Source organism: Diabrotica virgifera, chromosome 4 (genome assembly GCF_917563875.1).
Source record: "Diabrotica virgifera virgifera chromosome 4, PGI_DIABVI_V3a".
Taxonomy (NCBI): domain Eukaryota; kingdom Metazoa; phylum Arthropoda; class Insecta; order Coleoptera; family Chrysomelidae; genus Diabrotica; species Diabrotica virgifera.
This window is the reverse complement of record NC_065446.1, coordinates 58,437,092-58,450,181: the sequence shown is the minus strand read 5'-3', so window position 1 is coordinate 58,450,181 and position 13,090 is coordinate 58,437,092. Positions and strand designations below refer to the sequence as shown.

The 13,090-nt window shown below is 31.8% G+C and overlaps 2 protein-coding genes across 2 annotated transcripts in view; both read left to right on the top strand.

Annotated features, from left to right (window-relative positions):
* The window catches only part of LOC114332274 (transcription factor Dp-1), a 487,697-nt gene that overhangs the window by 294,132 nt on the left and 180,475 nt on the right, over positions 1-13,090 (top strand). The window lies entirely within an intron of this gene.
* LOC114332272 (transmembrane protein 164) overlaps positions 1-13,090 on the top strand; it is a 48,796-nt gene that overhangs the window by 20,850 nt on the left and 14,856 nt on the right. The window contains exons 3-5 of the mRNA XM_028282041.2: positions 5,067-5,392; positions 8,290-8,406; positions 11,893-11,971. Coding sequence (XP_028137842.1) covers positions 5,075-5,392; positions 8,290-8,406; positions 11,893-11,971 — 514 coding nt within the window. The 5' untranslated portion in view covers positions 5,067-5,074. The remainder of the gene's footprint in view (positions 1-5,066; positions 5,393-8,289; positions 8,407-11,892; positions 11,972-13,090) is intronic.

Here is a 13,090-nt window from a genome sequence, read left to right as displayed (position 1 = left end):
ATACAAAAGTTATTCGATTTTTACGTTATGATTTTTTGACATATATATCGTACTAGTGACGTCATCCATCTGGGCGTGATGACGTAATCGACTATTTTTATAAATGAGAATAGGGGTCGTGTGCTAGCTCATTTTTAAGGTTATTCAGTTCTCTCTGTAGTAATATAAACATTAAGATCATTATTTATACAGGGTGTCCAAAAAGTTTTTTGAATTATTAATTAAACAATTAATTTAATTAAAAAAAATTTTGGACACCCAACAATCATGTTAATGTTTATATTACTGAATAGGGAATTGAACAACCGTTCAAATGAGCTACCACAAGACTCCTATTCTCATTTAAAAAAAAAAACTTGATTACGTCATCACGCCCAGATGGATGACGTCACTAGTAAGAAATATATGTCAAAAAATCATAATTTAAAATATGAATAAGTTTTGTATTTTACATTTTTTTCTAATTCTGTAAACAAAGCAGTTTAGAGGGGGGTCAAGATATAGTGAATAACCCTGTACATTCATTGGGGCCGACCGACCGGCTCTGTCCCGTCATACAGCTGACCGACTATAATAACTTTCATTTATATTCAATTTATAAGGTGTGTACTGATTTTCAGCCTTAGTAAATGGATTTAATTACCTCCGCAGGTAAGCAACTTTGACAAGCTGTCAGTACCACCTGTTCTACGTTTCGCTTGACCGACCGCAGTATGTTTCTGTACACAATCACAGTAATCAACTGTGAAATAACTAGCTTTAGTAAATTCAGAGAAATTTTTCAGCGCTGCCTCTTGGACTATAAGCTAATTTTCTGTTTTTTACGGTGTTAATAGTTTGTCTTTTCTTGGCTAATCGAGAACAGTGATGTGAGATATATGATAGATATATGAGACCATTAACGTACATCGTTAGCACCATATTCCGAATAGGTCTGGATCCCGCGTATGAAAAAAAAGTTGATTAATAGCAAGCTGAAAATTTGTTAATAGCTTAAGGGTGTTTAGTCGAATAAACTTTGATATATGGGAACACTGAAACAGGGGTAGTTTTAATTGTGGAACAGGTTAAAAATTTGGAACGGTCACAGCACGAAAACGGCACAATTATTTTGTCCGACAGAAAAGACTTAAACTCTCCGAACAGAGATTAAACTCTCATAAAAAAATCAGACTGCTATTTATTACCTGTCATAATTCCTGTCATTTGACATATTCTACATGTTCCACTCATTAAAACGCCCATTTGGTGATAAATAGCAGTCTGATTTTTGCATGAGAGTTTAATCTCTGTTCGAAGAGTTTAAGTCTGTTCTGTCGGACAAAATAAATGTGCCGTTTTCGTGCTGTGACCGTTCCAAATTTTTAACCTGTTCCACAATTAAAACTACCCCTGTTCCAGTGTTCACACATATCAAAGTTTATTCGACTAGACACCCTTAAGCTATTAACAAATTTTCAGCTTGCTATTAATCAACTTTTTTTTCATACGCGGGATCCAGACCTAGAATACCTCTAACCGTTTTATGACTTCTTCTCTGAGACCTCTTTAGTGTCCTCCGTAGAGGAGGACACTTATGACGGAACATTTAAGAATTCTTAAGAGTACATTGGTACTTAAAAATCGGTTATAGAGAAACTTCCTGAGACCGTATAAAGACCTTTTGTGTTTATCAATATTCTTTTTGGGTTTTTATTAGCTATGATCCCACGTATCCTTAATAATGGAACCCAGTTAGCATATTTTCTCCACTCTTTCCAACGGTGTATCATTTATTGTATTTTGGGTGTTTATGTTTGGTGTTATAAGTAATGATCACTATTTTTGTCTTCTTACAATTTAGTTTTAGGCCATATTTGTAACATATTTCTACATTATCTATCCTTCTTTGAAGCCCCAGTGCACTGTTTGCCAGCAATGCAATATTATCTGCATAATATCTAATATTTGATGGATTCGACAGTTACTTGATGGAAGTTCATTTTATCTAACAATAAAACACTGAAAACGTTTGTTTTCTATACTACCACAAAATTTATTACAACTATGTGACTACAGCTGTTTCGGCAGAGTGCCTTTCTCAAGTGATTGAGATTACTATGGGTTTGTCTTTTTAAAGTCTTTAACTGAAGAGGTTGAGGAGTGGGGAGCTGTTTATCTCGAGTTGCTCATTCAGAATTATATCTGTATTTTTCAATTTATTAATTTCCATAGATTCTAATAAAGATAGTTTAAGGCCGTTATTTTGAATATGCAGAATTTGAAACTGTTCATTAAAAGAATGATTATGATCTAGAATCTAGAAGGTGAAGTGCGTATGTTGAAATTTTACTAATTGTTTGTTCGTCATAGCTATTGCTTACTGCTATTTGTTTAAGGATGTTCAGTTCTATTTCGAAGTTATTTTTTGACATGGGAATTTCTGTCAGTCTGTGTATCATGCTATGGTAGGCTGCTAATTTGTGTTGTGTAGGATGGGATGATGAATTATATATAGTTGTGTCAGTATGGGTAGGTTTATGATATACGGAGAGCTCATGTTTGTTGTGTAGTCTGGTAATTGTTACATCTAAAAAGTCATAATAAGTCCATAAACTTTCTAGATAATAATTACTAGACTACATAACAAACATGAGTTCTCCGTATATCATAAACCTACCCATACTGACACAACTATACATAATTCATCATACCATCCTACACAACCCAAATTAGCAGCCTACCATAGCAAGATAAATAGACTGACAGAAATTCCCATGTCAAAAAATAACTTCAAAATAGAACTGAACATCATTAAACAAATAGCAGTAAACAATGGCTAACGAACAAACAATTATTAAAATTTTAAACCAAAATCTCCATAAGAAAGCCCTGAAATAGTCTATCCACCACCACAGAAATAACCCAGTACCTTCCGCTCTATCAAATATACTAGCAAGATAACAACAAAAATAGCCAGATACATAAAAAAGAAAGGAATAACACCAGCTTTCAGAACTAACAACAACTTAAGCAAGTATATTAAGAACAATAAGAGCCGAAAGAGAAAACAACTACAGAGTGGTGTTTACAAACTGACTTGTGACTGTCCGAAAACTTACATCGGTCAAACTGGCAGAACCTTTGACAAACGGATAACAGAACACAAAAGGGCTTTCAACAATAGAAAAACAGATACTTCAACATACGCACTTCACCTTCTAGATCATAATCATTCTTTTAGTGAACGGTTTCAAATTCTGCATATTCAAAATAAAGGCCTTAAACTATCTTTATTAGAATCTATGGAAATTAATAAATTGAAAAATACAGATATAATTCTGAATGACCCATTCGAGACAAACAGCTCCCCACTCCTCAACCTCTTCAGTTAAAGACTTTAAAAAGACAAACCCATAGTAATCTAAATCACTTGAGAAAGGCACTCTGCCGAAACAGCTGTAGTCACACAGTTGTAATAAATTTTGTGGAAGTATAGAAAACAAACGTTTTCAGTGTTTTATTGTTAGATATCTAATATTGTTCATTAATCGGCCATTTTCTGTAACAAATCTTCTTATTCGTCAGAGGCTTCTTTCAAGATATTTTTTTAGTATATATTTAACATTGTTCCGACTGAAAATCTCGGAGAGTTCTTTTTAGAATCGCACTATTGTTTTTTATTACAGATATAAGTATATAATATTTACAATCGATACCTGATATTTTTAGGATATCGATTAGATTCCAATAAGGTATTTTGTCAAATACCTTCACGAAATCGATGGACCATAAAAAGATCACAGCGGACATCCCTGACTATCTATACTAGAACTTGCAAACTAAAAAGTGCTTCTCTCGTTCCAAGCCTTGCTTTGAACCTATAGTAAGTTTCTCGTTCCAAGCCTTGCTCTGAACACTGAACGATAGTAAGGAGTATTTCAAGTACATGGCTCATCAAACTAATTAATCTGTGTTCTTAAGATTTCCTAGCATTCGCTTTCATTAACATCAATAAACTTTCATTTGCCTGCCTTTTGACATTTTAATAATGCTTTTAAATTAGTAATACCATAATAATTCATTTTGTTGTAATTATTTAACGAAGATTATTAGCTCCGTCAATTCACTAACCACTCAACATATCCGACTTCTCTTTCAATAAACGAAATTGTAAAGTAAAAGCCTTTTAACCATAGCCGAAGTAATATTCTGAACACATATTTTAGTGGCACTTTTCAAATGAGCAGCATCTGTGAATTGCCTTTTAAGATACATATTTTCCTTTAGGTAACCATACAAGAAAAAATCGAGTAGCGTCAAATTTGGAGACCGAGGAGGTTAAAAAATTTCAGATACCCGATGTATAACTAACTCTTCCTGAAAAACAACTTTCACGGTATTGCCTTATGTCCAACCTGCTATTATATACTTAAAACACCCCCGAAAATAATCCTGGGAGCACCCATGTCTCTACTCATAGTGAACAATAGAAAACATCAGCGAGTACGTCGATTTAGGAGATAATATAATATATAATACCGAAGAAATACAAATTCAACAATAACAAAATACCTGTAAATTTAAAAGTTAAAATGTTCGTATGTATTTTGCCTGTTCGTACATATAAACTGAAGACCGCGTCACTTATGGAAGAATACTTCATGAGAGCATCACATGAAACCACGGAGCGATCTGAAATAGAATCATAATGACAAAGATAATAGGTGTGATAAAAATGAAATGGTGCTGGGATGCGTGCATTGCAAGACAAACTGAATATAGACGAGAACATATAGTAACAGAGTGGAGACCAAGCACAAACGAAATGAGATAGAGGTAGGCTAAAGGTAGAACGCTAAAGAAGAGAAATGTTACTCTTATAAAAAGTTGGTAATGGTTAATAATAGATTTACCGTTAACTGTTATCTCTTTAGTTTTCTTTATAATGTTATTTTCTAACTTTTAGATACCTTTAACAATTAAATCTAGTATAGTTTTGAGATGATTTTTATTAATTTTCCATCTATACCGATCTATTTCGTTATATTTTGTAATTTTTAACCAGAGTCTTTACAATTTTTTAGAAAACAAGATGGACTGGGATTGGATTCTGAGTGGTGTAAACAAGACAGTACCACGTAACGCAGGTCCGGAATGTGCAGAATTTCTCAATCCATATTGGCGCTACGTGGATACCAGTCTAGTTCTAGTAATCGTATATTGGTTAATCAAGTGGAGCTACCCAAAATTATCATTACCCCCTACAACATTTGTTAGAAGAGATCGATTTGGCAAAAGAATATTGTTGGTTTTGATGTGCATAATATGGGGGATGGAAATCGGGTATAAATTTTCATCAAGAACTGTGATATATGTATTGAATCCTTGTCATGTAACTACAGCAATACAGGTTTGTAGTTAGTTATCATTAAAAACTTGTTTCTTATTTTCAGTTACTTTTTTTGCTTTTACTGTTTCTATTTTATACAGTTGCTTTTAAGTTATAGCCATAATTCTACTGTCTGTATTGATGTTTTTACATTTAGTGCAGTCACTGAAGGTTTTCACCTCCGATTTCATTGAACCTCCATCAATTTTTATGAAAATTGGTGACTAGTTAGACGATACCTCAAGGAACAAAAGTGACATGATGTTAACTTGCGCTTTTACCCTGGTGGTGGATGCCATCCCTTCTCGGGGGTGAAAATTATTTCATTAAAAATAATACCATAAATCGATAAAGGGACAAAGTATAAGCAAAATTTGTTATATAAAGTTATGAATACAAATCAATACTTTTTGAGTTAAGTTATAATTACCAAAATTTAAGATAATAAAAAATTTATTACATTTCTTATTTAAAGAACTATACTAATGTTAATTCAAAGTGAGTTATGGGTAATTGATGGTATATTTTTTTCGACGAGTACGCAAATCTAAGTATTCAAGCTTAAATAACGGGAAAACGGTGCATTTTATTAAATATACCTGCTAAACACTATGACACCTGTCAAATTACTTTGGAATACATTTCAAATGAGCTCCATAAGACGTTAATAGCATCAAAATTAAGCAAGTTATGATGAAAATAAGAGAACCCCTTGGAATTTTTTTGGAAAAAGTAAAAAATAAAACATCGCCATTTAAACAAAAATGAAAATTTTTAGAAATTCTTATAAAAGTTATTGGCATAAGTAATGATTTCAACAATTTTGACCGGTTTAGAATGCATATTTTTGAAAAAAAGGTATTATATTAAAAAAATCGGAATTTTTCAGATTATCGTAATATTAATTTTCTTTTAATAATAACTCCAAAAATACTCAATATACGAAAAAATGATAAATAATCAAATTTTAGTTTTTTCTGTATCAAATATTTTACTTTTTTTAATATTTCTGTAGGGTACAAAATAACCGAGATAGAAACGTTTTAAGCTTAAAGTGTGCCTGCGATAACCATGTAACCGGGCAATTTAACTTTTTATTTTAAAAAAGGTTAGGGGTTTCAAAGATTAAAATCAACGTGGTTTAAAAGCCCTTAGCTTTAGCTTTCAAAAGGTTTTTAGGCGAATCTCATGCCTCAAAATTAATGGAGTTATTAAAAAAACAATAACATTTTTTGGAAAATTTGTTAAAAGATATCTTTTGAAAAATTTTTGGAGCATAAATCTTAATGCTATCAACTTGTTCGTGGGCTCATCTGATAGATATTTTTAAATACTTTGGCAAATGTTTAATAAGTTTATATTATAAAATGCATCATTTTCCCGTTATTTAAGCTTGAATACTTAGATTTGAGTAGTCGCCGAAAGAAATATACATTCAATTACCTATAACTCACTTTTAGTTAACAATAAAAGGTTTTTCTGTTAAGAAATTTATTTCATTTTTTATTATCTTCAATTTTGGTAATAATATCTTTTTGAAAAAACTTATAGGTTTTGAATTATTTATAAAAAATCTGTTAAAAACATGCATTTTTCGCAGGAAAAATTAAAATCTTTAATAACTCAAAAAGTTATGATTAATTTCAATAACTTTATATTACAAATTTTGCTTAGAGTTAGTCCCTCTATCCAATTATGGGGTTATTTTTAATAAAATAATTTTCACCCCCGAGAAGGGGTGGTATTCACCCCCAGAGTAAAAGCGCAAGTTGGAACCATGCCACTTTTGTTCCTTGAGATATCCTCTAACCCATCCACTCACCAATTTTCATCCAAATCGATGGAGGTTCAACGAAATCGGAGGTAATAGCTCATATCCACCTTCAGTGACTGCACTAATTATCAGTCTCAGTCAATAATCAAAATTATATCTATTTTCAGTTGTAAAATTTTCTAGATATTGTTCTGAAGCTACTTTTTTATAACATTTTAATATTATTTACTATCTTTAATGGAGAGAGCGATTTTCAAATAATTTGGAATTGTGTTTTGGGATCTGTAAGGAATTATTTTCATTGACTATTTGAAACATGGAGAAGCAATCAACATCGACTACTATATCCGTTTATTACAGCGTTTGAAGACCAAAATTGTAAAGGTAAAGCATCATTTATTGTTGAAGAAAAAATTATTGTTTCACCAAGACAATGCATCATGTCACAAGTCGATGAAAACGATGGTGATGGTATAAATGCACGAATTGGGATTTGAATTGCTTCCGCATCTACCGTATAATCCAGATCTGAAGCCTAATTTGAAGGCTATGTTGGAATGATTGTGTAGCCGCTAAAGAAAATAGAGAAAGAATAACTTTGGAAAAGATTTAATAAATATATTGTTTATGCTTAAAATAATATTTTTAATGTTCATTTGAGGTAAAATTGCACATTCTTTTGTAATAAGCTTCTGAAAGCGAAAGACATTATGACTGTTACTCCTATGTGGAATAACTCGTTGTTGAAACATGCATGCCTCATACATGTTCAAGAGGATTGAGGTCTGGATATTCTACTGGCCGTGGGAAGATATCCACACAGTCGTTGGTCCACTAGTTTAACATAATAGGCGCGATATGCGGACGAGCAGTATCATGCATAAGATGACAGTTTTATCATGGTTTGACTTTAATTGTTAGCTACTTTGCCTTTATTCCAAGCTAGAGTCCTCAAAGATGGTGCCTTCATCTGGGTTAGATAAATTCTAGTTCATCGGACCTGACTGATAGAACCCTATTGGATTTTAATAACAAAGCTTAAAAAAATAAATTGCAGGACTGTTAAAATAAATTTAGTTTTCTGTTGTCTTATTTGTCTTTTAAAATGTTGTAGCTGAGTTAATCAGTATACTATTATTTGTAGATATACCTGTTAGCAGCAGCACCTAGTAGAGCAGTTACTGCAGTATTCAGATTTCATTTAAATTTATTAAATGGACCATTATTGGCGTTTGTCTTTCCTGAGACAGATACCAGGCTAGTAAGTATCCAGAAGTAAAAATTAAAAAATAGCTTATAGGAATATTCCTAAAGGTTCATTACGGGTTAATAATAAACCAGTTATTTTTACTTACTTATTTTGTCATGGCTGTACAGTATTTCCTACTACTCGTAATGATACAAAATTAATGCAATTTAAGAATAATTTTCAGGATTGAGATTCTAACAGAATGCACCATTAAACAAAGCTCTTTTTGCTCTAACTGTGTTAACACATTGATGTAAAGACGTTTTATTTATTATCTAAAGTTAAAGCATTTGACCATCATAATTTTTGCTTTAACCGTCGTAAGATGATCGAAATACTGGGAACAACTGAAATTGACGAACAAAAGTTGAGAATTATCTCAGAACTGTATTGGCACCAGACGGCAATAATTGAAATAGAGTACACAACATCCGAATATAAACGAATCCATTGAGGAGTGCGACAGGGTTGCCTCTTATCACCGCTATTATTTAATATGTATGCGGAATCTATATTTAGGGAAGCTATTAGCTATATTCATAGCTCATATGTCAAAGAAAAAAAGTGATGTGCCGCTCTGTGCTTTTGACCTGGACGTGAGTTTCACCCCTTCTCGGGGGTGAAAAAATATACGTTAAAAATAAGTCCAGAAATGGATAAACTAACTAATTCTAACAACTTTTCAATACTTTTCGAGTCAATACTTTTCGAGTATTTTGCGAGTAAATAATCATGTTTGAGACGGTTTTTCGCAAATAACTCAAAAAGTAAGTATTTTATCGAAAAAAACATTCTTAACGAAAGTATAGCTTATAAAAAAGTGAAAAAGTGGTATATGCATGAAGTCTCTATACCAAGTAGAAGCAGAGTTGTAGCTAATGAAAAATAGGTTCATACTCGTCAAATTCCAAATCGAATATTTTAACGCGGAATAACCAAAAAATGAAGCGCTTTTGGGGAAAACTCATTAAAACTTTTTAAAGCATTTAAAAAATGCTTTATTTTGTTTTTTTAAAAAGTTTCTAGCGTCAAAAGTAAGCCAGTTACACTAAAAATAAAGTTGGTCCGTTTTCTTGGTAAGAAAAATCGTGAAAGTGACCTTCTAATCAGCATCCCAAATGAAATTAATCGTTACCGCTTCACAAGTTGCTTTACACGTATATGTATTGCTTATATGATCTGTAAGTTTCATCGGTTTAATGTGCTTATTTTTGAAAGGGATGTAGTTGAAAGAGCTTGACGAGTCACTAATCACGTGTGTATGCAAATTTTGAACAGCCATATCTTAACCAAATGTTGTCTTACAGAAAAACCAAAATCCAAAATATTCAAAAAAGCAAAACCTACATTTTTTACTCTTTGAGATTTTTAATACCAATAATAATTTTTAAGTTATTTTGAAAAAAAGCATTTTCCTCAAAATTTAAAATTAAAAAATTTTCCTTTAAAATCAAATTTTTTCAAAATTAAGCTCTTTGAACCGATGCAACTTACAAATCATAAACATAATACATAAGTAACGTAACTTGTCAATCGGTAACGATTAATTTCATTTTAGCTGCTAATATTAGTATGTGATTGTCGCGATAATTTTTTACAAAAAAAAAGGACCTACTTTTTGTAAAGCGTAATTTGCTTTGTTTTGATGCTAGAAACTTTTTTAAAAACAGAAATAAAGCCTTTTCCATACACTTTAAAAAAGTTGTAATCAGTTTTCCCCAAAAAGTTCTTCATTTTTTTGGTTATTTCACGTTGAAATTTTCAATTTGGTATTTGACAAATATGAACCTATATTTCATTAGCTACTACTCTGCTTCTACTGAGTCTAGAGACCTAACGCATACACCATTTTTTCACTATTTTATGCTTTATTTTTACTAAGAATGTTTGTTTTTTGATAAATACTTACTGTTTGAGTTATTTGCAAAAAAACGTGTAAAAACGTGTTTAGTGAAAAATGAACATATAACTCAAAAAGTATTGACTTAGTGAAAACACACTATAGATCAAAAGTTGCTTATAATTAGTCAGTTTATCCACTTCCGGACTTATTTTGAACGTAGGTATATTTTTTTACCCCCAAAAAAAGGTGAAACTCACCCCCAGTGCAAGAGCACACATGGATTATGCTATCTTTAATGAAATTCTGATTGCATTGTTTACCGTTTAATACAAAATATACTCGATACGCATAGGGTAGCGTTAATATTCCTCTAAGTGTCAGACTTTTTTAAAGCATAAACATGTTTTTAACAAAAATTAAATTATAAATATGCCAATCATACAAAACACCATACAACAGTCAGTAGTCCTGTCGCCAGGGGGGGTACAACGGCCTCGTTAATTCAGATGGACTTACCCAAATTTTTTTTATGTATTTTGACCCGTAGAACACGAATTTTTTGGGTAACAGTTGATCCGGATGTCGATAAGATTGTTATAGACCAAGAACTTGAGGAATCAAATAACAGCGATTTTTGGCAAAACAAAACAATATTTTGTATTTTTTGGGTCATTTTAAGCAAAAAATATTTCTACAAGTTTTTTAGTAGGATGCACAGTTTTCGAGATAAACGCGGTTGAACTTTCAAAAAATCGAAAAACTGCAATTTTTAAATCCGAATAACTTTTGATTAAAAAATAAAATAGCAATTCTGCTTAGCGCCTTTGAAAGTTCAAGTCAAATTATGTCGGTTTTGATTATTTGCATTGCTAAAAATTTATTGTGTTATTGCTAAACAAAGCTACAAACAACTAGTGCCTGAGTGATGTTTCTATGATTTCTCATTTAAAATCGAACGAGTAGGTAGAATAGGTACTAGTGCAATCAAGACTATTTCTACGTTACATGCGTTAAAACGCATGTAAAAGCACGGGAAACCCTACGTGTTTATAGCTTTGTTAAACAATAAAAAAATAAATTTTTACCAATGCAAATAATCAAAACCGATATAATTTGACTTAAACTTTCAAATGCGGTAAGCGGACTTGCTATTTTATTTTTTAATCAAAAGTTATTCGGGTTCAAAAATTGCAATTTTTCGATTTTTTTAAAGTTCAACCGCGTTTATCTCGAAAACTGTGCATCCTACGAAAAAACTTGTAGAAATATTTTTTACTTAAAATGGCCCAAAAAATACAAAATATTGTTTTGTTTTGCCAAAAATCGCTGTTATTTGATTCCTCAAGTTCTTGGTCTATAACAATCTTATCGACATCCGGATCAACTGTTACCCAAAAAATTCGTGTTCTACGGGTCAAAATACATAAAAAAAACTTGAGTAAGTCCATCTGAATTAACGAGGCCGTTGTACCCCCCCTGGCGACAGGACTACAGATAGAGATGTCCGAATATTATCCGATTAGCTTAGTTGTGATAGAAATAATGATAGAGAACAACGATCGAATAAAAAATATTAATTTTTCTTCAATATTCAATGTTTTATAGTATGTAAATTACAATTATAATGCAATAAACCATTAATTTTTTATTTTTAGTTGCCTCTAGAAACCGCTATTTATTGGATACAACATGGGATGATGGTTGTTGTGCCTTATTATCTTTTACGAGTAGGAGGTATGAACTTTTAAATAAATTTTATCGTATTTAAACACTTTATTGACCAAAAAGTCTTTTGTTTTAATCTAGTAAATATATTTTTATTAATACATATTTAGTACTACTGAGTACAAGCCTAACAAGTACTAACAAGTACTAACAGCCCTCATAAGATAAAAACTCACTCAATAAACAGAGAAAAAAATTGGGTACTACCAACAAGGATTCAGAGAAGGCAGATCCACCACAGATGCGGTCCATATGTATAATTAAACAAACAATCAAAAAATGCCACGAATACAACATAGAACTCCACACCCCCTTCGTAGACTTCAGACAGCCTTTGACTGTATTGAACGAAATAAATTATATACTGAAATGAAAAATCAAGATATACCGACAAAGTTAATCAGATTAACAAAAATGATTATGGATGGACCTCGAGTTAAAGTAATACCAGAAGAAGGTAGCATAGAAACAGGAGTGCGACAAGGCAATTCCCTGTCAACCACACTATTCTACATAGCAGTAGAAGGAATAGTCAAAGCCAACGGAATTAAAGGAACTATAGCCCACTCCTCAACACAAATAGTACCATATGCAGATGACATAGTTCTTATGGGGAGAGACAAAGAAAGATTAAAAGAAGCAGTAACAATTCTGGCAAATGAAACACGGAAAAGAGGTCTAGAAATTAACGACGGAAAAACAAAATATTTACTCTGTTCTATAAATATACTCTTGTCTACACTATACTCTTCTCTATAATGCTCTTATTGAAGGGAAGACAACAAGACGATAGAAATCAAGATATAAAACTACACTTTTGAAAGAGTTAATTAAAGAGTAATTGCAAATAGTAAAAATAAGAGGAGTTAAGAAGTAACAGAGCGAATACTAACAGGCAACAAAACATACTGCAGATATCACAGGCTAATGAAGGACAAGAATTTATCCAGAAATTCAAAACTGAAAATACACAGAGTTGCAATCAGACCAGTAGTTACATACACAGCAGAGACAATTCCACAGATAAACATGAAGAAAAACATTCGAAAATAAGCATATTCGAAAGGAAAATCCTTAAAGGAATTATGGGTCCTATAAGAATAGAAAACAGAGAAATGATAAGAAGAA